General features: G+C 51.5%; 2 protein-coding genes across 12 annotated transcripts in view; one reads left to right on the top strand and one right to left on the bottom strand.

The window, feature by feature from the left end:
- Nucleotides 1-4,195, bottom strand: part of LOC127587079 (5'-3' exonuclease PLD3-like) — a 36,370-nt gene extending 32,175 nt beyond the window's left edge. For 3 of the 4 annotated variants that reach the window (XM_052045262.1, XM_052045263.1, XM_052045265.1), the window contains exons 1-2: nucleotides 4,013-4,195; nucleotides 496-696 (exon numbers count right to left, since the gene is read on the bottom strand). In XM_052045262.1, coding sequence (XP_051901222.1) covers nucleotides 496-696; nucleotides 4,013-4,093 — 282 coding nt within the window. In that variant the 5' untranslated portion in view covers nucleotides 4,094-4,195. Of the gene's footprint in view, nucleotides 1-495; nucleotides 697-1,463; nucleotides 1,708-4,012 lie in introns of those variants that run through there. The other variant, XM_052045264.1, reaches the window with a different exon arrangement.
- A 1,180-nt stretch (nucleotides 4,196-5,375) lies between these two features.
- The window catches only part of LOC127587081 (zinc finger and BTB domain-containing protein 3-like), a 59,353-nt gene continuing 40,118 nt past the window's right edge, over nucleotides 5,376-24,610 (top strand). For 3 of the 8 annotated variants that reach the window (XM_052045275.1, XM_052045274.1, XM_052045273.1), the window contains exons 1-2: nucleotides 5,572-5,708; nucleotides 15,744-17,142. In XM_052045275.1, coding sequence (XP_051901235.1) covers nucleotides 15,789-17,142 — 1,354 coding nt within the window. In that variant the 5' untranslated portion in view covers nucleotides 5,572-5,708; nucleotides 15,744-15,788. The other 5 variants (XM_052045279.1, XM_052045276.1, XM_052045271.1 and 2 more) reach the window with 5 other exon arrangements.

The raw sequence follows: 24,610 nt of genomic DNA, 5'->3' as shown, positions 1-24,610 counted from the left end.
TGTCCGTAGGGGAATGCTGCCGGCTGGCACATTCCAGGCTGCAGGAGTACGTGCTGAGGGACGCACTGAAGCTGGGCGCAGCCAACGCAAGGGCTCGGTGGGGAAGGACGACGGTTTAGGGTTCTTCTGCCACTGGAGAGGGAGGGGTGGGGACAGGAGAGAAAGCCCCTAAATATTGCAAATACGGGACCGGGTAGCTTCCAGGGAGCCACACGTGTGGCATCGGTGCTGTTTTCTATATAAAAAGGCGACACTAATGAATGATCTGTACAAGGTTTGCACTGTTTTGTAAATTGTATGTAGTTTGCCTTTTATTATGAATAGAGTTTATTTTGTAAAAAAAAGCTCATTTGCGGATTGTAATATTCCCGCAAACCAGCCCTTCCCTCGATCGAGCCGTCAGTCAATGCAACAACTGACCCTTTGCAACGGCTTCAATGCACCGAAGGCCGAGGAATGCAAATAAATTCCCCCCCCCACCCACCCCCGACTCACCGGGGGCTCTTCCTCGTCCTCCTCCTTCACCCAGGTGGTCCGGCTGCTCCTGGGAATCCTGGAACTTCCACGGATTGGATTCCTGCGAGTGGGAATCAGCGATTCCCTGGAGTGGGCGACCTGCTTTTCTTCCGCCTCTGGTTCCGTGATCTCCTCCATCTCCTTCTCGGCATCTACGGGCTCCAGGTTCGAGACCTGCCCCTGAAAACATAAATGTTTTTTAAAAATTCATAGTTATATCTAAAAAAAAATTTCAGTCCCCGGAGATTAAGTTTAACCTCCGGCCTATGCATCTTAAATGCAAGAAATGCAATCATTTTATGTCGTAGTTTTGAGCTGCAATTGATGAAAGTAAAATTTCGGCGCCAAAACCCCATCGAGACGAGAGCTGCCAAATCCGGGGCGCAGTTGGATCCGTTGCCGGGTTTTCCAGCCATCCCGAAGATTAAATATTAATCTTGCAAGGAACTGCAATCTCCCCAACATCATAAAACTTCATCGAGGTAACAATTTGCAACAGTTATTTCCAGTAGCAAAACACAGGAAACTTAAATCGCTACAAGATATTCATGAAATGGGAAAACTGATCCACAAAGTGTTTAAATGCAGCCCAGAAGCAAATAATTCGCAATAAATAAATACAAATTCAGATGGATTTGCACGTGTTGCCACGCATTTCCTCCCAGTGCAACATGATCAAATTGTTTACTGGCTTAAAACCTCGCCCACCAAGCCGGTAACGTTAAATCAAGGGCTTTATTTGCAGAAATGGGGCGGGTTTATTCCAAAAAAGAAATCTTGCTGCTGTTTCAGGAGGAAGCAAGAATGTGCAAAGCAAATATCTGACCGCAAAAAATGCCGAATGTCCCGACTGGAATCAGTCGTAATTAAACAGGACTGTTCCCCCCCCCCCCCCCCCCCACCCACTTTTAAGTCTCCTTCCTGCCCTCCCAACCCACCCCCAATACCTGGTTCAGACGTTTCGACCTCCTGCGAGTTTCCATGGCCTTTCTTGGCATTTGGGAGGGGTGGATCTTTTTAATGTTATTTTTAAGAAAATAACCAACCAACAGGACGTTTTAAGAACCAGATTATTTCTACTGAAGGCTTTGCACGTGATTTTTTTAAACTTTTGCAAAGAAATCGACACACGCACCGAAAGAAAATCCCCTTTAATGAGAAATTCTTGCTGATAAAACGCCAGCCGATGCAAAGTTTGAATTCAAACAGTTGTCAGTTTAAGCGGGGTTGGCTTTTTCCTGTTTGTACTTGACTGTAGGGCTGCCCTCCAGTGGCAAAGACTATCGTGCAGCCCGGGGCCAACTGAAGACAGGTCCCATAACCCGCTATCCACTATTTGGCATCCAGCACATCTAATTTACTCAGTTCTCTTTCAACTTGTTATGTGAAATTATATTAAAAAATTGGCCTATATGTGGCTCCAGACCCACCGAAGTGGGTGACTCTTAACTGCGCCCAACAATATAGAAACATAGAAAACCTACAGCACAATTCCAGCCCTTCGGCCCACAAAGCTGTGCCTACCTTAGAAATTACTAGGCTTACCCATAGCCCTGTAGTTTTCTCAGCTCCATGTACCTATCCAACAGTCTCTTAAAAGACCCTATCGTAGCCGCCTCCACCACCGTTGCCGGCAGCCCATTCCCTGCACTCACCACTCTGAGTAAAAAAAACTTACCCCTGACATCTCCTCTGTATCTACTCCCCAGCACCTTAAACCTGTGTCCTCTTGTGGCAACCATTTCAGCCCTGGGGAAAAGCCTCTGACTATCCACACGATTAATGCCTCTCATTATCTTATACACCTCTATCAGGTCCCCCCCTCATCCTCCGTCGCTTCAAGGAGAAAAGGCCGAGTTCACTCAACCTGTTCTCATAAGGCATGCTCCCCAATCCAGGCAGCATCCTTGTAAATCTCATCTGCCCCCTTTCTATGGCTTCGACATCCTTCCTGTAGTGAGGCGACCAGAACTGAGCACAGTACTCCAAGTGGGGTCTGACCAGGGTTCTATATAGCTGCAACATTACCTCTCGGCTCCTAAATTCAATATAGGGCCACTTGTACCAAGGTACAGTGAAAAACTTGTCTTGCATACCGATCGTACAGGTCAATTCATTACACAGTGCAGTTGCATTGAGTTAGTACAGAGTGCATTGAGGTAGTACAGGTAAAAACAATAACAGTACAGAGTAAAGTGTCACAGCTACAGAGAAAGTGCGGTGCAATAAGGTGCAAGGTCACAACAAGGTAGATCGTGAGGTCAGAATCCTTCTCGTCGTATAAGGAAACCGTTCAATAGTCTTATCACAGTGGGGTAGAAGCTGTCCTTAAGTCTGTTGGTACGTGCCCTCAGGCTCCTGTATCTTCTACCTGATGGAAGAGGGGAGAAGAGAGAATGACCCGGGTGGGTGAGGTCTTTGATTATGCTGGCTGCTTCACCAAGGCAGCGAGAGTCCAAGGAGGGGAGGCTGGTGTCCGTGACGCACTGGGCTGTGTCCACAACTCTCTGCAGTTTCTTGCGGTCCTGGGCAAAGCAGTTGCCGTACCAAGCCGTGATGCATCCAGATAGGATGACTTCTATGGTGCATCTGTAAAAAGAGCTCAGCGGGTCAAGCAGCATCTGTTGGGGGGTGGGGGCAGGGGGGTGGATGAGAAATTGTTGACGTTTCAGCTCAAAACCCTGCACCAGGACGGAGTAGAGAGGGAGACGGTGAGTATAGACAAAATCAAACACTTAAAGTGTTCCCCCACCGCCACAGCCCCAGCGTTGCCCATTGCTCCCAGAAGGCCTCCAGAGAGCCTTCTGACCATTCGAGTTGAAATGCATCAGGAGTTCTGATTCAGGTTTTTTTGAACCGAAACATCAACGATTCCTTCCCCTCCCTCCCTCCCCCTTACTCCCCGCCGCCACTCACAGACGCTGCTCAACCCGCTGAGTTCCTCCAGCAGCTCATTTGTTGACGCATCCGTACATTCCTCCAAGCGATTGGTCCATAGCCTTGTGAATGGATAAATTAAAGAAGTATATTCTTTCCTTGGCTCTTGTCTCTTCGATTTCCCACCGGCAAAAAGTTAGGAAGTGGAAAATACTGGTAACATTTCAAGTGCTTGGCGATTGAAGTGCTCGTCCAGATAGTTCTCAAATGTTGTGAGAGTGTCTGCCTCCATCATCCCCTCAGGCAGTGTGTTCTAATTCCACGAAAGGATAAAAATAATACTGGGCATAGTTTGCAATAAATGAAACCACTTTAACACCAGGTATCAAATGAGAGGGACGGCCCAGGGACCAATTAATTAAATCATCCAATCTCAGTGAAGACTGGAGAAGTGCCTCACCCTCTGCTCCTCATTGTCCCTTCCTCCCCTCAGTCAAGGATTCCTGACCACCGGTGTCGACTGTGTCTGTTCCACGTCCCACACTTCAACTCCTGCCCCCCCAGCCATCCCCCCCTGCCTTCCCTTCCCACCCCAACTCCACGTCCAACGGATTGTCACCTGGATTTTTCCGTCCTGCTCCCCAATGTGATGTCCGTCTCCCGGGCCTCCCAGCTGCCGGCGTTCCGAAGTGATGTCCATCCGGGATATCCAGATTCGGTCCCCCACGTCCACCAGTACGAGGTCTCCTTCACACGAGCCGCAGGCAGCGACATCTCAGTAGGGTGGTGAAGAAGGTGTACAGCATGCCAACCTTTATTGGTAGGGGCATTGAGTATGACAGTCAGGTAGTCATGTTGCAGCTGTATAAAATGTTAGTTAGGCCACACTTGGGGTATTGTGTGCAGTTCTGGCTGCCCCATTACAGGAAGGGTGTGGAGGCTTTGGAGAGGGTGCAGAAGAGGTTCACCAGGATGCTGCCTGGATTAGAGGGCATGAGCTATAAGGAGAGGTTGGACAAACTTGGGTTGTTCTCTCTGGCGTGGCAGAGGCTGAGGAGAAACCTGATAGAAGCACGGTAGTGTAGCGGTTAGCGTAACGCTTTACAGCGCCAGTGACCCGTGTCTGCATGGGTTTCCTCCCGGTGCTCCGGTTTCCTCCCACATTCCAAAGACGTACGGGTTAGGAAGTTGTGGGCACGCTACGTTGGCGGCAGAAGCATGGTGACACTTGCGGGCTGTCCCCAGAGCACTCTACGCAAAAGGTGTATTTCACTATGTGTTTGTGTCCGTGTGACTAATAAAGAAATCTTATCTCAAAAATTACGAGACATAGATAGGGTAGACAGAATGTTTATCCCAGGGTAGAATTGTCAAGTACTAGAGGACGTGCATTTAAGGTGAGAGGGGGAAAGTTTAAAGGGGATGTGTGGGGCAAGTCTTTTTTCACACAGAGTGTGGCGGGTGCCTGGAACGGGCTGCCAGGGGAGGGGCTGGAAGCAGACACAAGCGTGGTGTTGAAGAGGTTTTTAGGCAGCAGGGGAATGGAGGGACATGGGTCATGCGCAGGCAGAAGAGATCCTGTTTAATTTGGCATGGTGTCCAGCACAGGCATTGTGGGCCGAATGGCCTGTTCCTGAGCTGTACTGTTCTATGTTTAATTCTCCATCCCGCTCCTTGGCCACCAATACTGTTCCAGCAAAGTTTGGCATGAACTCACCAGCCTCTTTGTGCCCAGTCTCCCTCCCTCAACCCTCAATGCAACACAAGCAGCCATCCCTCCCCACTCAGGGTCCTGTTGGGACCTCAGGGTGCAGTCCGTCCTCCCGGCCGCCGGGGGGCGCTGCAGCTGGAGGAGCGACAGCAGCAGCGGGCGCTCTCTCTCTCTCTCTCCGCGCCGGCGCCAGCTCGTCGGCGTTGCCATGGCGAGGGCCCCGGGTCTCGCGAGAGCCGCTGACTTCCGGCGGGGTTAGCGAGAGTCGGGCGGGGGGGGGAGGGATCGCGGCGCTTCGAGGCGGCGGCGACGGAGCGCGGCGGGAGCGGCGGTGAGGCCGAGGGGACCGGCCGCGGCTGCCGAGGTCCCGGGACGGTGCCCGTGCGAGGGCCCAGACGCCGCCCGCTCGCCTTGAGCCGCCGCCGCTCGGCTTTTCCTTTGTATTTTTGTTACCCGGCAGCGTTTTGTGGAAGCGGCCAATCGCGGGGCGAGAGCGCGTCTGATCGACGGCGGCGCCGGCCAATCGGGAGCGCCAGCTCCGGCTCTGGACGACGCCCATTGGCGGGCTGGACGGAGAGCCCGCGCCAATCGCCGAGGAGACTGGGTGGGTCTTTGTTTGCCTGGCGGGGGAGAGGGGAGGGGGCAGCTGGCCAATGGGGAGAGGGGAGGGGGCAGCTGGCCAATGGGGAGGGGGAGGGGGCAGCTGGCCAATGGGGAGAGGGGAGGGGGCAGCTGGCCAATGGGGAGGGTGAGGGGGCAGCTGGCCAATGGGGAGGGGGGCAGCTAGCCAATGGGGAGCGACTGCCCAATGGGGAGAGGGGAGGGGGCAATTGCCCAATGGGGGGGAGGAGAGGGGGCGGTTGCCCAATGGGGGGGAGGGGAGGGGTTACTGACCAGTGGGGAGAGGGGAGGGGGCAGCTGGCCAATGGGGAGAGGGGAGTGGGTGACTGCCCAATGGGGAGGGGGCGACTGCCCAATGGGGTGGGTGGGAGGGAGGGGGCAGCTGGCCAATGGGGAGAGAGTGTTGGCCAGTGGTACCAGGAGAGTGGACGTTTGCTATTGGGGAGGGACAGTTGGCCAGTGGATGAAGGCAACTGGTCAGTGGCCAGTGAAGAAGCAGGAGTAGGCAGTCAGCCCCTCCACTATTCAACAAGACCATGCTGATTCATTCTTGCCCCTCCCCACCAGCCTGTTGCACCCTCTCCTTTCCCTCCCCATACTCCTTGAATCTCTTGTCGTAGATAAGATTTCTTTATTCGTCACATGTACATCGAAACACACAGTGGTGCACCCTTTGCGTAGAGTGCTCTGGGGGGCAGCCCGCAAGTGTCGCCACGCTTCCGGCGCCAACACAGCACGCCCACAACTTCCCAACCCGTACGTCTTTGGAATGTGGGAGGAAACCGGAGCACCCGGAGGAAACCCACGCAGACACGGGGAGAACGTACAGGCTCCTTACAGACAGCGGCCGGAATTGAAATGGGTCGCTGGTGCTGTAATAGCGTTACGCTAACTGCTGCACTACTGTGCCTGCATAAATGTTTGTCAGTCTCCACCTTGATTATCCTTGGTGACTCATTTCCACAGCTCCTTGGGGTGGAGAATTCCAAAGAGTCTTCACCCTCTGGGAGAAGATATTCTGTCTGGAACAGGCAACCCTTTATTCTGAAACAATGCCACCTAGCACAATAACCCCCAGCAGCCTTAATATTCACTTTGTCAACTTCCCCCCCCCCCCTCAGAATCATAAGCACCTCTCATTCTTCCACAATCCAGAATGTTCAACCTCTTTTCACATATCAACTCCTCATGCCAGGAATCAACCCAGTGAACCTCTCTGCACTAACTCCAGTGCAAGGATATTATTCCTGAAATATGGAAAACAGAACTGTGCAGTACTCCAGGTGCAGTCTCACACTGTAAAGTTGCATTAGAGCTTTTTGTACTCTATACAATAAACATCCCATTAGCCTTACTAATTACATGCTCTACCTGCATGCTACTTGTGCCTCATGTACTCGGACCCTGGATCCATGTTGTAGTCTCACTCCATTTAACTACTAATTTGCTTCTTCATTCTTTCTTCCAACGTGGATAACTTCGCACATTCCCATAGTATGCCCATTCATTTAATTTTGCAGGCTATTCATATAGAGTCATAGAAAGGCACAACACAGAAACAGACCCTAGATCCCAGTGAGTCCACACCGAACATCAACCACCCATTTACACCGATCCTAGAAATATCTTCTCCTCCTCTCAATAACCGTCCTGTCTTTATATCTTCAACAAATTTGGCTGCAGTACACTTGGTCCTTTCATTCTAACTCAGTAATAGAGATTGTAATTTGTTGAGGTCCTAACACTGGTCCCTGTGATACTCCACTAGCCACCCCTTACCAATTTGAAAATGGCCCAAATGTAATCAGACTGACCATTTTCTGTTCGTTGGCCAATCCCCTATCCACGCCAAATATTACCTTGGGGTCCAAGTCCACAGCTCCCTGAAAGTGGTCATACAAGTAGACAGGATGGTAAAGAAGGTGTACGGCACACTTGCCTTCATTGGTCAGGGCACTGAGTATAAGAGTAAGGAAGTCATGTCGCAGCTGTATAAAACTTTGCTTAGGCCGCACTTGCGTGCTGTTCTGGTCGCCCCGTTACAGGAAGGATGTGGAGGCTTTGGAGAGGATAGAAGATTACCAGGATGCTCTGACGAGAGACTGCAGATGCTAAAATCTTAAGTAACAAACCGTCTGCTGGAGGAACTCAGTGGGTTAGGCACCATCTGTGAGGGGGTGAATTGTTAACGTTTCGGGTTGACAATTGCCTGGTGCAGGGTTTTGACAAAAAACTTCACCAATTGCTTTCCTCCTACAGATGCTGATCACTCCACTGAGTTCCTCCAGCAGATTTTTTTTTAACCAGGATGCTGCCTGGATTAGAGGGTATGAACTAGGAGATTTTGGACAAACTTGGGTTGTTTTCTCTGCAGCGGCAGAGGCTGAGAGGTGACCTGGTAAAATTATGAGAGGCGTAGATAGAGTAGGCAGTCAGAATCTTATTCCCGGGGTAGAAATGTCAAGTGCTAGAGGACATGCATTTAAAGTGAGAGAGAAACAGTTTAAAGACATGTGGGACAAGTTTTTTTTAACACCAAGAATGTACCTGCCTCATTCCTTCCTTGAACATTTGTAGTTTTCTAGTCCTCTGGAAGCTCCAAGATCCAGGGAATTTTGGTAGATTATAACCAACACATCCACCATCACTGCTGCCACTTTGTTGAGACCTCAGGATGCAGAACATCAGATTCAGGGGACTTGTTGGACTTTAGCTCCATTAATTTGCCCAGTGGTAGAGACTGTTTAAATTTCCTCCCCCCACCACCCCCCCCCCCGCCCCCCATTGCCCCTGGATTATCCATTCTCATTGGGATAGTTTAAAATTCTTCCAGCATGAAATCCAAGCCAAAGTAAATATCCGGAATCACAGCCGAATCCCACGATTAATTCCCCAGTCTCACTTGAATATGCTCCTTGAAAATTAAAAATCACCCATAATTATTGCAGTCCCTTTATTACAAGGCTCCATTATTTCTTGATTTATACTACAGTACACCTTTTGTTATTTGATTTCATATCTTTATTGGTCACATGTACATCGAAACACACAGTGAAATGCATCGCGTGGCGCCAACATAGCATGCCTGCAACTTCCTAACCCGTACGTCTTTGTGGAACGTGGGAGGAAACCGGAGCACCCGGAGGAAACCCACGCAGACACAGGGAGAACGTACAAACTCCTTACAGATAGTGGCCGGAATTGAACCTGGGTCGCTGGCGCTGTAATAGTGTTACGCTAACCGTTACACTACCGTGCCTGCCCTTTGTACCTTTATAGCACTCCTATCTGTGACTTCTTACCCTCAATATTTCCTTATTTCTACCTAATTTGTTCTTTTTTCAAAAAACAAATTTTATTCATAATTAATTCAATAAATACAATCAGGATATGTCTTTCTCTACAATCACTGTACATTTCCATTGCATTAAATTCATTCACGTTACCTCCTGAAACATTGCATCAGTGAAGTGTTTGAGGAGCTGTTATGCAGAACGTAGCCCCTCAGTATCCACTGGGGACGGGACCCAAGACTGTGGTCCATCCCCCACAGCGCCTTTGTGGTGGCCCTCAACACGTACTCCTGCCCCCTGAAACGTGCCAGTCGGTAGCATTCCCGAAACTGATTCTACACCACCACTCCCCACAGCAAAGCTCTCATCCTTCCATTAACACGGCTACCCCACGTCCTTTCCCTCTCTGTGAAGTGGAGAGGGCTGTGGGCCAATGGTAAGGGAGGGCATCTGGCCAATCGGGTTGGAGCGGGCAAGGCCAGCCAATGGCAGCTGGGAAGGGGGGAGGGAACTAGCCAGTTGGAGTGCAGCTGCCAGGTAGGAAATGGAGCCCGCAGCCGATGAGAAGGGAGAGAGCCCAATGGGAGAGGGGACAGGTCATCTGGCCAATAGCGTAAGAGGCAACAGCCAATGGAACGAGGAGACTGGGGTGGGTGAAGCCAGGGTTAATCCAGGGATTTTCACTTCGCCATCACGGATAGTCGACAGTGTCCACATTTGAGTCACATTGGCTGGGGCTCTCAACTTCTGCTTCCAAAGGGTTGATTTACAGGAGGAACTGAATCTAGTAACTGGTTTCAGTTTATGCAGAAACAAAATCAGGAAGTGTTGGAAAGACTCAGCAGGTCGGGCAGCAGATGTGGAGAGAGAAGCAGTTAACATTTCAAGTCAAGGACCTTTCATGGCCTGGTTAATGAAGTACAGAACAGTCGAGCACAGGAACAGACCCTTCGGCCCACTATGTTGTGCCGAACTAATTAAACTAGTAATTAAGTGCCCAAATAAACTAATCCCTCTGCATACACACTGTCCATACCCCTCCATTCTCTGCACATCCATGTGCCTGTCTGAGAGCCTCTTAAACCCCTCTATTGTATCTGCCTCCACCCCCACCCCTGGCAGCACATTCCAGGCACCCACCACTCTCTGTGTAAAACAAAATTGCCCTGTACATCTCCTTTGAACTTTCCCCCTCTCACCTTAAATGCATGCCCTCTAGTATTAGACATTTCTACCCTGGGAGAAAGATAACAGCTGACTACTCTATCTGTGCCTCTCATGATCTTACAAACCTCTGTCAGGTCTCCCCTCAGCCTCTGCCGCTCCAGAGAAAACAACCCAAGTTTGTCCAACCTCTCCTTATAGCACATGCCCTCTAATCCAGGCAGCATCCTGGTAAACCTCTTCTGCACCCTCTCCAAAGCCTCCACATCCTTCCCGTAATGGGGCGACCAGAATCGAACTCAATATTCCAGATGCAGCCTGACTAGAGCTTTACAAAGCTGCAACATAACTTCTTGACTTGAACTCAGTGCCTCGACTAATAAAGGCAAGCGTGCCGTACGCCTTCCTTACCACCCTGTCGACCTGTGCAGCCACTTTCAGGGAGCTATGGACTTGGACCCCAAGATCCCTCTGCACATCACAACTGTTAAGGGTCCTGCCATTAACTGTGTACTGTCCCTTTACATTCGACCTCCCAAAGTGCAACATCTCACATTTGACCAGATTAAACTGCATCTGCCATTTCTCCGCCCATATCTACAACTGACCTATATCCCGCTGTATCCTTTGGCAATCTTCTACACTATCCACAACACCACCAATCTTTGTATTGTCTGCGAACTTACCCACCCATCGACATTTTCATCCGGGTCACTTATATACTGTATATCACAAACAGCAGAGGTCCCAGGATGGATCCCTGAGGAACACCATGAGTCACGAACATCCAGCCAGAATAAGTCCCATTGACCACCATCCCGTCTTCTACGGGCAAGCCAATTCTGAATCCAAATGACCTGTTCACCGTGGATCCCATGCATCTTAATCTTCTGGATGAGCCTCCCAATGAGAGACCTTGTCAAACGCCTTACTAAAATCCACGTAGACAACATCCACGGCTCAACCTTCATCAATCACCCTCGTCACCTCCTCGTAAAACTCAATCATTAGTAAGACATGACCTGCCCCGCACAAAGCCATGCTGACTGTCCCTAATCATGCTTCTCCAAATGCTCATAAATCCTATCCCTAAGAATCCTCTCTTGTAGCTTCCTCACCACTGATGTGAGACTCACCAGTCTGTAGGTACCAGGATTATCCCTACTTGAATAATGAAACAACATCAGCTACTCGCCAGTCCTCCGGGACTTCCCCCTGTGGCTAGAGAGGACATGAAGATCTTGGTCAAGGCCCCAGCAATCTCATCTCTTGCCTCTCTCGATAACCTGGGGTATACCCCATCAGGCCCTGGGGACTTATCCACCTCAATGTTCTTTCAGAGACCCAACACTACCTCCTTTATCTCAAAATGCTCTAGCTTATTAGCCCTCTGCACACTGATCTCCCTACCCTCCACGCCCTTCTCCTTGGTAAATACTGATGCAAAGTACTGATTTAGGACCTCACCCACATCCTCTGCCTCCAAGCCTTGAGTGGTCCTAACCTCTCCCTAGCTTTCCTCTTGGTCTTGATGTATGTATAGAATGCCTTGGGATTCTCTTTAATCCTACTTGCCAAGGACTTTGCATGGTTGCTCCTGGCTCTCCTAATTCCCTCCTGGAGTTCTTTTCCTCAAGGACTCAGTTTCCCAAACCTTACACACGCTCTCCTTTCCTTCTTAACTAAATTGCTGAGAAGTGGCAGATGGAGTTCAGTCCGGAGAAGTGTGAGGCGGTACACTTCGGAAGGACAAACTCCAAGGCAGAGTACAAAGTTAATGGCAGGATTCTGGGCAGTGTGGAGGAGCAGAGGGATATGGGGTTTCACATCCACAGATCCCTGAAAGTTGCCTCACAGGTGGATAGGGTAGCTAAGAAAGCGTGTGGGGCGTTAGCTTTCATAAGTCGTGGGATCAAGTTGAGGAGCCGCGAGGTAATGATGCAGCTCTACAAAATTCTGGTTAGACCACACTTAGAGTACAGTGTCCAGTTCTGGTCGCCTCATTATAGGAAGGATGTGGAAGCGTTGGAAAGGGTGCAGAGAAGATTTACCAGGATGCTGCCTGGATTAGAGAGTATGGATTATGAGGAATAGAGTGGACAGCCAGTGCCTCTTTCCCAGGGCACCAATGCTCAATACAGGAGGGCATGGCTTTAAAGTAATGGGTGGGAGGTTCATCAGAGGGAGGTTTTTTACCCAGCGAGTGGTTGGGGCATGGAATGCGCTGCCTGGGGCGGTGGTGGACGCAGGTACATTGGTCAAATTCAAGAGATTGCTAGATAAGCATATGGAGGAATTTAAAATATGTGGGAGGAAGGGGTTAGATAGTCTTAGGCGAGGTTTAAAGGTCAGCACAACAATTCTGAATCCAAACGGCCAAGTCACCGTGGATCCCATGCATCTTAATCTTCTGGAAGAGCCTCCCATTAGGGACCTTGTCAAACGCCTTACTAAAATCCACGTAGACAACATCCACGGCTCAACCTTCATCAATCACCCTCGTCACCTCCTCGAAAAACTCAGTTAAGTTAGTAAGACATTACGTGTCCCACCCCAGAAGAGGTTCCAATGATCCAATAACCTGAAACCCTGCACCAGTTCCTCAGCCACACAGTCATCTGCTCTATCTTTCTATTCATGCCCTGACTACCACGTGGTGCTGGGAGCAATCCAAAGATTACTACTTCGAGGTCCCGCTCTTCAGCCTCTTTCCTAACTCCTTATACTCACTGCACAGGACCTCTTCCCCCTTTCTACCTACGTCATCGGTACCAACCTGCACCACGACCTCTGTCTGCTCACCCTCCCCCTTGAGAATGTTCTGCAGCCTCTCCGAGACGTCCTCGACCCTAACACCCGGGAGGGAACATACCATCCTGGCGTCTCTTTCGCGGCCACAGAATCTCCTGTCTGTCCCCCTAACTATCGAGTCTCCTGTCACTATTGCACTGCCTGACTTCACCCTTCCCTGCTGAGCCTCAGTGCCACTGACCTGGCTGCTGCTGTGTCCTGATAGGTCATCCCCCCCCCCCGCCGCAGCAGTATCCAAAGGTTGCTGAGTGGTCACCTTTCCTGGTGGTCACCCAGCTATCTGCTGCCTGCACCTTGGGTGTGACCACCTCGCTAAAACTCTTGTCAATGATGCTCTCAGCATCCTGGACGTCCAGCTCCAGCTCCAGTTCCATCCCGTGGTCAGTCAGGAGCTGCAGCTGGGCGCACGCCCTACAGGTGAAGTCATCGGGGACACTGACAGTCTCCCTGATCTCCCACATCCTGCAGGAGGCGTGTATCCCTTAACTGTTAATAGGGAGTAATTCCAAGTAGAACCTTACCTGGACTTAGCCTCCTCTCACTGAAGCCTCCTGAACAACGCCTCAGCACTTGTACCTCAATCACGGCCACTCCCAAATGGCCTCCCAGCTACAGCCTGCTTCCCTTTTATACCTGCAAGAAAAACAACTTGCAGAGAGCTGCTGGCTTCTCCCCTCTGCTGCTGCAACTGGAAAAACAACTGCGGTGGAGTGTTCTGAAGGTGCAGAGTGTGTCCGGACTGGGCTGGACGTGATGGGGTCTGTTCCCGTGTGACGGGTTCGATGGGCTGAATGGCCCTCTGTTGTCATGGGATAGCCCCCGAGGTGCCTGCTGTTATACAGCACAGAAACAGCCCCTTTGGCCCAGCTCGTCCACGCCCACCGAGGCACCCATTCTAAGCCAGTCCCATCTGCCTGCGTTTGGCCCCTATCCCTCTAAACCTTTCCTACCCATGTACCTGTCCAAATGTCTTTTAAACATCGTAATTGTACCCGCCTCTACCACTTCCTCTGGCAGCTCGTTCCATCACCCTCGATGTGGAAAATCTTGCCCCTCAGGGGTCCCCTTCAAATCTCTCCCCTCTCACCTTAAACTTGTGCCGTCTTTTAGACTCCCCTACCCTGGGGAAAAGACTGTGACCATCCACCTTACCTATGCCCCTCATGGTTTTATAAACCTCTAGAAGGCCACCCCTCAGCCTCCTTCACCTGCTATTACAACCCTATTATTCTTACAACTATCCGCGATCTCCTAACATAATTGCTGCTCTAATTCCCGGAGACTCCTCTAATCCCAGGGGGAGGGCAGGGGGTGCTTACAATACAATAACTTCAAGGTATTAACCCCCCTTAGAGAGACAGGCCCAAGGGGCCCAGGTTCCCAGGAGACGGGCCCAGAGGGGGCCCTTGTTGCCGGGAGACCGGCCTGAGGGGGCCCCTGTTATTGCCTTGACACTTTGGGAGTCAAATGTAAGGGGAAAGTATACCATTAATGGCTGGACCCTTAACAGCATTGATGTACAGAGGGATCTTGGGGTCCAAGTTCATAGCTCCCTGAAAGTGACCACACAATTCGATAGGGTGGTAAAGAAGGCGTACGGCACGCTTGCCTTCATTGGTCAAGGCACTGAGCAGGAAGTCATGTTATAGCTGTATAAACCTTCGGTCAGGCCACACTTTGGAGTATCGCCCCCAGTTCTGGTCGCCCCATTACAGGAAGGATGTGGAGGCTCTAGGACGGTGCAGAAGAGGTTCACCAGGAGGCTGCCTGGATTAGGGAGCATGAGCTACAAGACGAGGTGGGACAAACGTGGGTTGTTTTCTCCAGAGCGGCGGAGGCTGAGGGGGAGACCCCACAGAAGTTTATGAGGGGGATGGACAGGATGGAAGGTCAGAGTTTTTTTGGTTTTGGTATTGGTTTATTATTGTCACTTGTACAGAGGTGCAGTGAAAAACTTGTCCTGCAAACTGATCGTACAGGTCAATTCATTACACAGTGCAGTTATACTGAGTTAGTACAGAGTGCATTGAGGTAGTACAGGTAAAAACAATAACAGTACAGAGTAAAGTGTCAGCTACAGAGAAAGTGCAGTGCAATAAGGTGCGAGGTCACAACAAGGTAGATCATGAGGTCAGAGTCCATCTCGTCGTATAAGGGAACCGTTCAATAGTCTTATCACCGTAGGTAGAAGCTGTCCTTGAGCCTGGTGGTACAAGAAGACACAGCTTTGGTGGGGGGGGGGGGGGGGGGTGGTGGTGGAAGTTTAAAGGAGATGTGTGGGGTAAGCTTTCTGTTTATTACACAGAGAGCGGCGGGTGCCGGGAGCGGGGCTGCCAGGGGTGGGGGGGGTGGAAGCAGGTACAACAGTGGTGCTTGAGAAGCTTTTCAGACAGGAAGGGAATGGAGGGACTTGGATCACAGAACATAGAACAGTACAGCGCAATACAGGCCCTTCGGCCCACAACGTTGTGCCGACCTTTAAACCTCGCCGAAGACTATCCAACCCCTTCCCCCCCCCCACATGTCCCCCTGTTTTAAATTCCTCCACATGCTTATTCTTGAATTTGACCGAAATAAGACAAGGAGGGGAACGGAGGGAGTTGGATGGTGTGCGGCTTCACTTCGCGCCGTGGTTGCCCCAGGCACGATGGGCTGAAGGGCCGGTGTGCTGTGTTCTATGCCCGGGCGGGGGGGCCCCGGGACAGGCCTGTAGGTGCCCCTAACCCCTCTCCCTCCCTCTCTCCCGCCAGAATGCCGGAGGCCTGGAGCCGGGTGACGCAGTGAGAGGCCCCGCCATGGAGTTCCCGGAGCACGGCCGCCTGCTGCTGCAGAGCCTCCGCGACCAGAGGCGCCAGGGCTTCCTGTGCGACTGCACGGTGCTGGTGGGCCCGGCGCACTTCCAGGCTCACCGGGCCGTCCTCGCCGCCTTCAGCACCTACTTCCACCTCTTCTACAAGGAGGAGGCGGCGGCGGCGGCGGCGGGCAAGCGCGACGTGGTGGAGCTGGACGACGAGATCGTCACGGCTCCCGCCTTCTCCCTGCTGCTCGAGTTCATGTACGAGGGCCGCCTGCGCTTCTGCGGGGCCCCCACCGAGGACGTGCTGGCCGCCGCCAGCTTCCTGCACATGAACGACATCGTCAAGGTGTGCAAGGGCCGGCTCAAGGCCCGGGCCCTGGCCGAGGCCGACAGCACCAGGAAGGAGGACGAGGCCCTGGCGGCGGGAGGAGGAGGAGGCCCGGCCGCCGGCACGTCCCGCCTCGGCCTCTCCTACATCCCCGCCGCCCGCCTCCCACCCCCCGAGCCGGCCCAAGGAGCGGCCCCGCAACCGGCCCACGGCGGAGGAGGGAACCAGCAGCAGCAGCAGCACCACCACCACCCCGAGCCGGGCCAGTGGCCCCCCGAGCCCGCCGACACCACCCAACCCGGCATGGAGACCGAGGCCAAGGTGGAGAACCTGCTGGCCAGTCCCTGCTCGTCCACTGACGGGGTCGGACGCGCACTCGAGGCCGGAGGCGGGAGCTGGCAAGGCGAGGCCGAGGCCGGAGGGCCCGGGGCCTGCTCGTCCCCGCTGCCACCCGGCTGCTTGGCCCGGCTGCAGGCTCCCGGCGCCGGGGAAGGGGCCGGGGCCGGGGCAGGGGCCGGCGCGGCGGCGGACGAGGAGGAAGGGGAGGAGGGCGAGCTGATCACCGTCAAGGTGGAGGACGACCTCTTCTCCGACGACGAGCAGGCCGAGGAGCCGGGGCCTCGGTTAGACGACGTCTTCCAAGCGCCGGAGGCCCAACCACCGCCGCCACCAGCCACCGGTCACATCGTCATCTCGGACGAGGACGAGATGCCCCCGGAGGAGGACGCTTACCCGGGCCCGGGGCTCTACTGCAGCGGCGGGCTGCCGTCCGAGGGCAAGGCCTACGGCGAGATGACCAGCCCCGGGCCCCTCTCCCTCTCGGCCAAGCTCTACTTCCAGGACCTGCCGCCTCCTCCGCCGGGCTCCGAGGACGAGCTGCCCACCTGCGTGGCCTGCGGCAAGACCTTCTCCTGCACCTACAGCCTGAAGCGCCACGCCCTGGTGCACACCCGGGAGAGGCCGCACAGCTGCCGCTTCTGCCTGCGCCGCTACTCGCAGTCCGGGGACCTCTACCGCCACATGCGTAAGTACCACAACACCCAGGTCTCCTCGTCCCCTTCCTCCAGCACCGCCGCCTCCTCCTCCTCCTCCTCCGCCGCCAGGCAGGACTCCAACGGCGGCTGGAAGTGGATGGACAAACCCCCCTCGGAACAGTGGAAGTGAACCCCCCCCCCCCAGCTCCCCCAAAACCCTCCCCTGCGTTTTGCAAGTGACATTTGGGACGATTTTCTGTGCTGCAGAGTTCTACATTTGGAAAAAAAAAGTACACAAAATGGGAAAAAAAAAATCTTTTAACATATTATATATTGCACCAGCCATCCTGTAAAATAAACCCATTTTAAATTAAATTCATTCCAGAGAGAAGTGCTGTAAAAGCTGTGCATCGGAGGGAAAGAATGTGATTTGAATGAGTGTTCTTTTTCTGGGTCGGATGAGATGGTCTCTCGGTCTGACATGTATTAAACAGTCTGCTCCATCGCACCCCCGTTGCCTGTTAGCTTTTTCCTATGTAAACACGGCGTGACCACCTTGAGTGGAGTTGTCCCCTATGTAAACATGTCACGCTGTGCATGGGGAGCAGGCGGTCTCCGGCGGGGTGTGATCGCACTGGACGGTCTTACAAGGGTTTCTTTGTTTAAAGGCAGGTCCAAGAGGTGGCGGACGCTGGAATCTGTTGCCGCAAACAATCTGCTGCCGGAGCTCAGCGGGTCGCTGACTTGGCGTCAGGACCCGAAACGTCGGTTCCTTTCCCTCCCACGGACGCTGCCCGACCCGCGGAGTTCCTCCAGCCAATTGTTTGTTTAAAGACAGAGGAAAGAATGATTTTTAAAATGGATGCCTGTTGTATGCAGCCCCTCAGACCTGTCCTCCTATTCAAATACAACCACGGCTGATCTGCCCCATGTCCCTTCTATGCCAGTTCCCCACAGCCCTCAATTCCATGATCTTTTAAAAAAAATACATCCCTCCTCTTTAAAGGTACGGAGGAGATGTCAGGGGTAAGTTTTTTACTCCAGCAATGGGCTGCCAGCAACGGTGGTGGCGGCGGATACGATAGGGTCTTTTCAGAGACTTTTGGATCCATACATGGAGCTGAGAAAAATAGAGGGCTATGGGTAAGCCTAGTAATTTCTAAGGTAGGGACATGTTCGGCACAGCTTTGTAGGCCGAAGGGCCTGAATTGTGCTGTAGGTTTTCCATGTTCCAAATGCCCCCAGTGACCCAGCTTCCACAACCCTCCGTGGTAATGTATTACTGTCACATGTACCGAGATAGTGAAAAGCTTTTGTTTGCCATCCAGACAGATCGTTCCATACATAAATACATCGAGGTAGTAAGAAGGTTAAAAAAAAATGCAGAATATAGTTTTACAGCTACAAAGAAAGTGCAAGGGCCACGACGAGGTAGATTGGGAGACCAAGGGTTCACCATTCCCTCTGCAAGAGGTTGTCCTGCACCTGAGTCTTAAGTGAGCTCTTCCTTGTAACTATATCCCCTGCCTGGTTCTCGTGGAAACATCTTCACCCGTTTGGGAGGTCAGTTCGCAAAGTTGTTGGGGAGCGTTCACAGAGCCAGTGAGTGTGGGAAAGTGCTACTTACTGCTAGACCGGTCAGTGGTCTGCTGGTGGTCTGGGGATGTTAGGAAGGAAAAGGAGGGGGATACTGCTTTCTAGCTGCCTCATTGGCCTGTGGTGTGGGATGGTTTCCCGCCGTTTCAATGGGCAGCTGTACCCATGTGGCTGGTCATACTTAATTGACAGGAGACCGGAGGAAGTGGTGGTGGTGTCTGGAGCGGGGACTGTGTTAAAACCATAACAAACTATGGGGCAGTTCATCAGCTTGTCAACCCAGCGCCTCACTGTCCCTCCTATTTGGACTCAACACAAGCAGCCCAACCAAAGACTCAAAATATCCGATGGGGTAGAGCTGCTGTCTCCCAGAGACCTGGGTTCGATCCCGACCTCCGGCGCTGTCGGGGGGTGTGTGTGTGTGTGTGTGTGGGGAGTTCCCCCTGTGACCGCGTGGCTTTCCCCCCCGGGTGCTCTGGTTCCCTCCCCCATCCCAGCGACGGATTAATTGGCTGCTGTAAATTGCCCCCCCCCCCCCCCCTCATGTGTGGGTGAGGGGTAGAATCCAGAGGGACTGTGGGAGAAAACCAGTTACCGGGAAATGTGGGGGCATGGAATTGGCAGTTACTCTGAGAAATGGCATAAGCTCGATTGGCTGAATTATCATAAAAGCACTGGCTCCTGCTGACACTCAACGATCCAATTACTCCCACTCTGCAGATGACCGGACATTTCCCTTCAAATTATTCATTCAGTTCCCTTTCTTCAAGTTTCACTTCAGCCTGCTTTCACTGTCCCCTGACACCAGACCCTGCTGTGTATCGGTATCTCATCGTCCCTGGATCTTTTGCCAAGTATTTTAAGTTTGCCTCCTCTGTTTACTGATCTCCTGCCCCGGCGGGAAGAGTTTCTGCTCATTCACTCGAACCCTTGAGTCATTCTGATCACTTCCAGTGAACTGCTCTGTTCCACCAAACTTGAAAGGAAAGGGGAACAGACGCTTCCTCCGGGCAGAATCTCCCAGCTCCACCTCAATGTAACTGCACTGTGTAATTAATTGACCTGTACGATCGGTTTGCAAGACAAGTTTTTCACTGTACATCGGTACAAGTGACAATAATAACCCAATACTGATACAAGGATTATTATTCCATGGTTACCATATTCCATTATGATATAGAAGGCCCGTCTTGCTATCGTGCTCTGTGCAATCCAACTCTCCTGCTTGTTTCTCTGTAACTTATTAGAACATAGAACAGTACAGCACAGAACAGGCCCTTCGGCCCACAATGTTGTGCCAACGTAGCTAATCCCTCCTACCTACAGAGTGCCCACATCCCTCCATTTTCCTCTCATTCATGTGCCCATCCAAGCCCCTCTTAAAAGCCCCCAATGAATTTGCCTCCACCACCCTATCAGGCAACACATTGCAGGCATCCACCACTCTCAGTAAAAACAAACGTACCCCTCACGTCTGTTCTGAACCTACCCCCTCTCACCTTAAATGCATGGCCTCTGGTATTGGATCGCTCAATAATGGGGAAAAGATATTGCTTGTCCACCCTATCTATGCCCCTCATCATTTTATACACTTCCAACAGACCCCCCCCTCAGCCTCCGCCGCTCCTGAGGAAAGAGCCCACAGATGCTCCACATCTGTGTTCTCTCTTAGACTTGGTCAGTTGGAGCTGATCGTAACACCCCAGGCTCCCCCCTGTGGTTTGTAGCACAGCGGGTAGAGCCACTGCCTCACAGCTCCAGAGACCCGGATTCGATCCCAACCTCCGGGTGTGTGTCCCACCCACCTACACACTAGGGGCAAGAAGGAGAAAGGTTATCTCACAGATGAGCTCTGACCTCATTGAATGGTAGGCTGATATACGAGACCTCCTAATGAACAGGGGTCTCAGCTCCTTACCATCTGAACCACTGAGGTAGAGCACCAAGTGTAATGCATTAACTTAGCTCACCAAAGGCCACGAATTCAGTCCCAATCTGCCAGGGATCTACGAAGGTCATGCTAACAGGAATCATAATATCATTTAGGTAGAATCAATATAGATCTCATTTAAGAAATCCGTTAAGAAGTCAGATAAAGAGGAATGTAGAATCTGTGGGTTAATTGTTCCTAGTGAGGGGTAGAATCTGGCGGGAGTTGATGGGAATGTGGGGAGAATAAAATGGGATCAGTGTAAATGGGTGGTTGATGGTCGGCAGGGACTTGATGGGCCGAATGGTCTGTTTCCGTGCTCTCTGGAATTCTCCACGCGAGAGACCCAACGACGTTCAAGCATCCAGTGCCGAGATGAATGGATGTTTGGACACTAAAGGAATACAGGATGATGGGGCATCAGGACACAATCATTCCGATGTATTAGCCTTGCCCTTAATTACAGACCAGACGCAGCTGCCACTTCTTCTGTTCCTGAAATTACTTAACCGCAGCCCTGCCTCTGGCACTCAGAGTGTGCCAAGCACATGCAGAGTTGTGTTAATCTGCAATAATAAATACATTGATTCATAATAGGTTCATGTTTAAAGTCTACATTTATGACAATGTAACAGTGCAAATAGGACAGTATTAATGTAAACCAGGTAATGTGTCCACTAATGTTAACACTGACAATTTGCTACTCTGTCTAATGACAGCAAGTACAGTTTGACGAATCTGTCAGAAAAACAATCCATTCTGTCTTTGCCCCTTTAACAGCTCAGTGCTGTTCTTTTACGGTCGCTTCACCCGGCCTGCTCGCACGCGATCTCTAATTGGTTTGGGTGGGCAGAGGATCGTGGGGATTGTAGTCCAAGTCATTTGCTTTCATAAGGAGAGGCAGTGCATGTTCCTCACCTTGTTGTGGTCTGTGAGCCCCCCGAGAGAGCGGCAGGGTGACAGATCCCGGTAAGGACAATGAGTTACAATGTCCAACTTTAGAGTATGACCCAGCCATCAAATGTCATAGTGAGAATCACAGACATGTCCTGAAATGTGTTGTTTAGTGGCAGCAGTACAGTGCAAGACATAAAAACTACTACAAGTTACAATGAATAAATAAATATTGCAAAAGAGGGATAATGAGGTGGTGTTCATGGACCGTTCAGAAATCTGATGGCGGAGGGGAAGAAGCTGTTCCTAAATCTAATAAGGTCCTAACAAGGTCTTCAGGCTCCTGTACCTCCTCCCCGATGGTAGTAACAAGAAGAGGGCATGTCCCGGATGGTGAGGGTCCTTAGTGACGGATGCTGCCTTCTTGAGGCACCGCCTCTTGATGTCCTCGATGGTGGGGAGGGTTGTGCCTGTGATGGAGCTGGCTGAGTCTACAACCCTCTGCAGCCTCTTGCGATCCTGCACATTGGAGCCTCCATACCAGGTGGTGATGCAACCAGTCAGAATGCTCTCTGCCGTCCATCTGTAGAAATTTGCAGGACTCTTTGGTGACATACCAAATCTTATAGATTCTTACAGCATGGAAACAGGACCTTCAGCCCAAGTCATCCATGCCAACTATGTTGCCCAGCGAGCTAGTCTCATCTGCTTGCGTTTGGCCCATAGCCCTCTAAACCTCTCCTATCCATGGACTTATCCAGATGGCTTGTAAACGTTGCTAATGTGCCCACCTCAACCACTATTTCTGGCAGCTCGTTCCAAATACGCACCACCCTTTGCGTGAAGAAGCTGCCCCTGATGTCCTTTTTAAATCTCTCGCCTCTGATCTTAAACCTCTGCCCTCTTGTTTTTAAGCACCCCCTTCCCTGGGAAAAAGACTCTCTGCTTTGGCCCTGTCTATGCCCTTCATGATCTTATACACCTCTATCAGGTCACCCCTCAATCTCCTACGTTCCAGGGAATAAAGTCCTCGTCTACGCAACCTCTCCTTGTATCTCGCAACATCCTGGTAAATCTTTTCTAGTTTAAGAACATCTTTCCTATAACAGTGTGGACAAAATACTCCAAGTGCAGCCTTACCAATGTCTTATACAACTGGATCACAATTTCCTAACGCCTATACTCAGTGCCCAGACTGACGAAGGCCAGTGTGCCAAACACCTTCACCACCCTGTCTACCTGTGACACCGCTTTCAGTGAACTATGCACTTGCACTCCTAAGTCCCTCTGTTCCTTGACACTCCCCAGGGCCTCACCATTCACTGTGCAAGTCCTACCCTGGTTTGATCTCCCAAAATGCAGCACCTCACATTTGTCTGGATTGAAAGCCATTTGCAAATCCTCAGCCCATGTACCCAGCTGATCAAGATCCCCCTGTATATTTTCATAACCTTCTACACTGTCTACACCACCACCTATTTTAGTATCATCCACAAACTTACAGGAATGTGTCTCGATTAAGATGGCTTGAACAAAGGACTTGGACAGGTTGGGAGAATGGGTAAAGAAGTGTCAGATGGAATACAGCGTAGGGAAGTGTACGGTCACGCACTTTGGTAGAAGGAATAAAGGTGGTGACTATTTTCTAAATGGGGAGAGAATTCAGAAATCGGAGGTGTAAAGGGACTTGGGAGTCCTACTGCAGGGTTCCCTGAAGGTTAACTTGCAGGTTGAGTCGCTAGTAAGGAAGGCAAATGCAATGTTTGCATTCATTTCCAGAGGACTAGAATATAAAAGCAAGGATGTAATGCTGAGGCTTTATAAGGCACTGGTCAGACCACATTTGGAGTATTGTGAGCAGTTTTGGGCCCCATATCTAAGGAAGGATGTGCTGGCATTGGAGAGGGTCCAGAGGAGGTTTTTGAGAATGACCCCGGGAATGAAAGGGTTAACGTATGAGGAACATTTGATGGTTCTGGGCCTGTACTCTCTGGAGTTCAGAAGGATGAGGGAGGATCTCATTGAAACCTACTGAATATTGAAAGCCCTGGATAAGAGTGGACATGGAGAGGATGTTTCCATCAGTGGGAGAGTCCAGGACCAGAGGGCACAGCCTCAGGATAAAGGGACGTCCCTTTAGAACATAGATGAGGAGGAATTTCTTCAGCCAGACGGTGGTGAATCTGTGGAATTCATTGCCACAGACGGCTATGAAGACCAAGTCATTGGGTGTATTTAAAGCGGAGGTTGATAGGTTCTTGATTAGAAAGGGCGTCAAAGGTTACGGGGAGAAGGCAGGAGAATGGGGTTGAGAGGGAAAAATAAATCAGCCACGATCGAATGGCAGAGCAAACTCAATGGGCCAAATGGCCTAATTCTGCTCCTGTGTCTTATGGTTGGAGAACAGGCGGAGGGATTTCAAACCAACCCAGACTGCTGTTTGCAATCCAACAGCGTTCAAAATTCTCTCTCTGAAACCCTTAAGGTAACCCCACCGAGCCTTTCTGAGCAGCTCCCTTCCTCTACAGACTCCCAGCTCGATTGCAGATGTTTGGCGTAGGTCCAAGCTGCTGGATTTCATTCTGAACCCTTATCTCAGCGGCATTCGATGGGGCCAGGGTGCCTCCTGCCTGTGACCCGGAGCAACATCCACACTGCTGCCACCTCAGAGAGTCACACAGCACAGAAACAGGCCCTTCCACCCATCGAGTCCATACAACCATCAACCACCCAGTTACACCGATCTCGTCTTATTCTCCCCACGTTCGATCAACCAACCCCAGATTCTACCCTTCAACACACTGGGGGGACAATTAACCCACTGACCCTGCACGTCATTGGGATGTGGGAGGGAACCAGAGCCACCCAAGGGAAACCCATGTGGTCGCAGGGAGAATGTGTAAACTCCACAGAGACAGCACTGGAGTTTGGGATCAAAGCCCCTGGGTCTCTGGGAGATATCCAATGAGGAAGCAAAATTGATTGGGGGGGGGGGGGGGGGGAAGAATGCTGACAGATTTCCCATGTCAACTGTAGTTAAGAGCTTATGGGGTGTTAGCTTTCATAAGTTGAGGGATCGAGATTAAGAGCCGTGAGGT

The sequence above is a fragment of the Pristis pectinata genome, chromosome 38, assembly GCF_009764475.1.
Source record: "Pristis pectinata isolate sPriPec2 chromosome 38, sPriPec2.1.pri, whole genome shotgun sequence".
In the NCBI taxonomy this organism is placed as follows: Eukaryota; Metazoa; Chordata; class Chondrichthyes; order Rhinopristiformes; family Pristidae; genus Pristis; species Pristis pectinata.
This window is presented reverse-complemented; position numbering and strand designations above follow the sequence as displayed.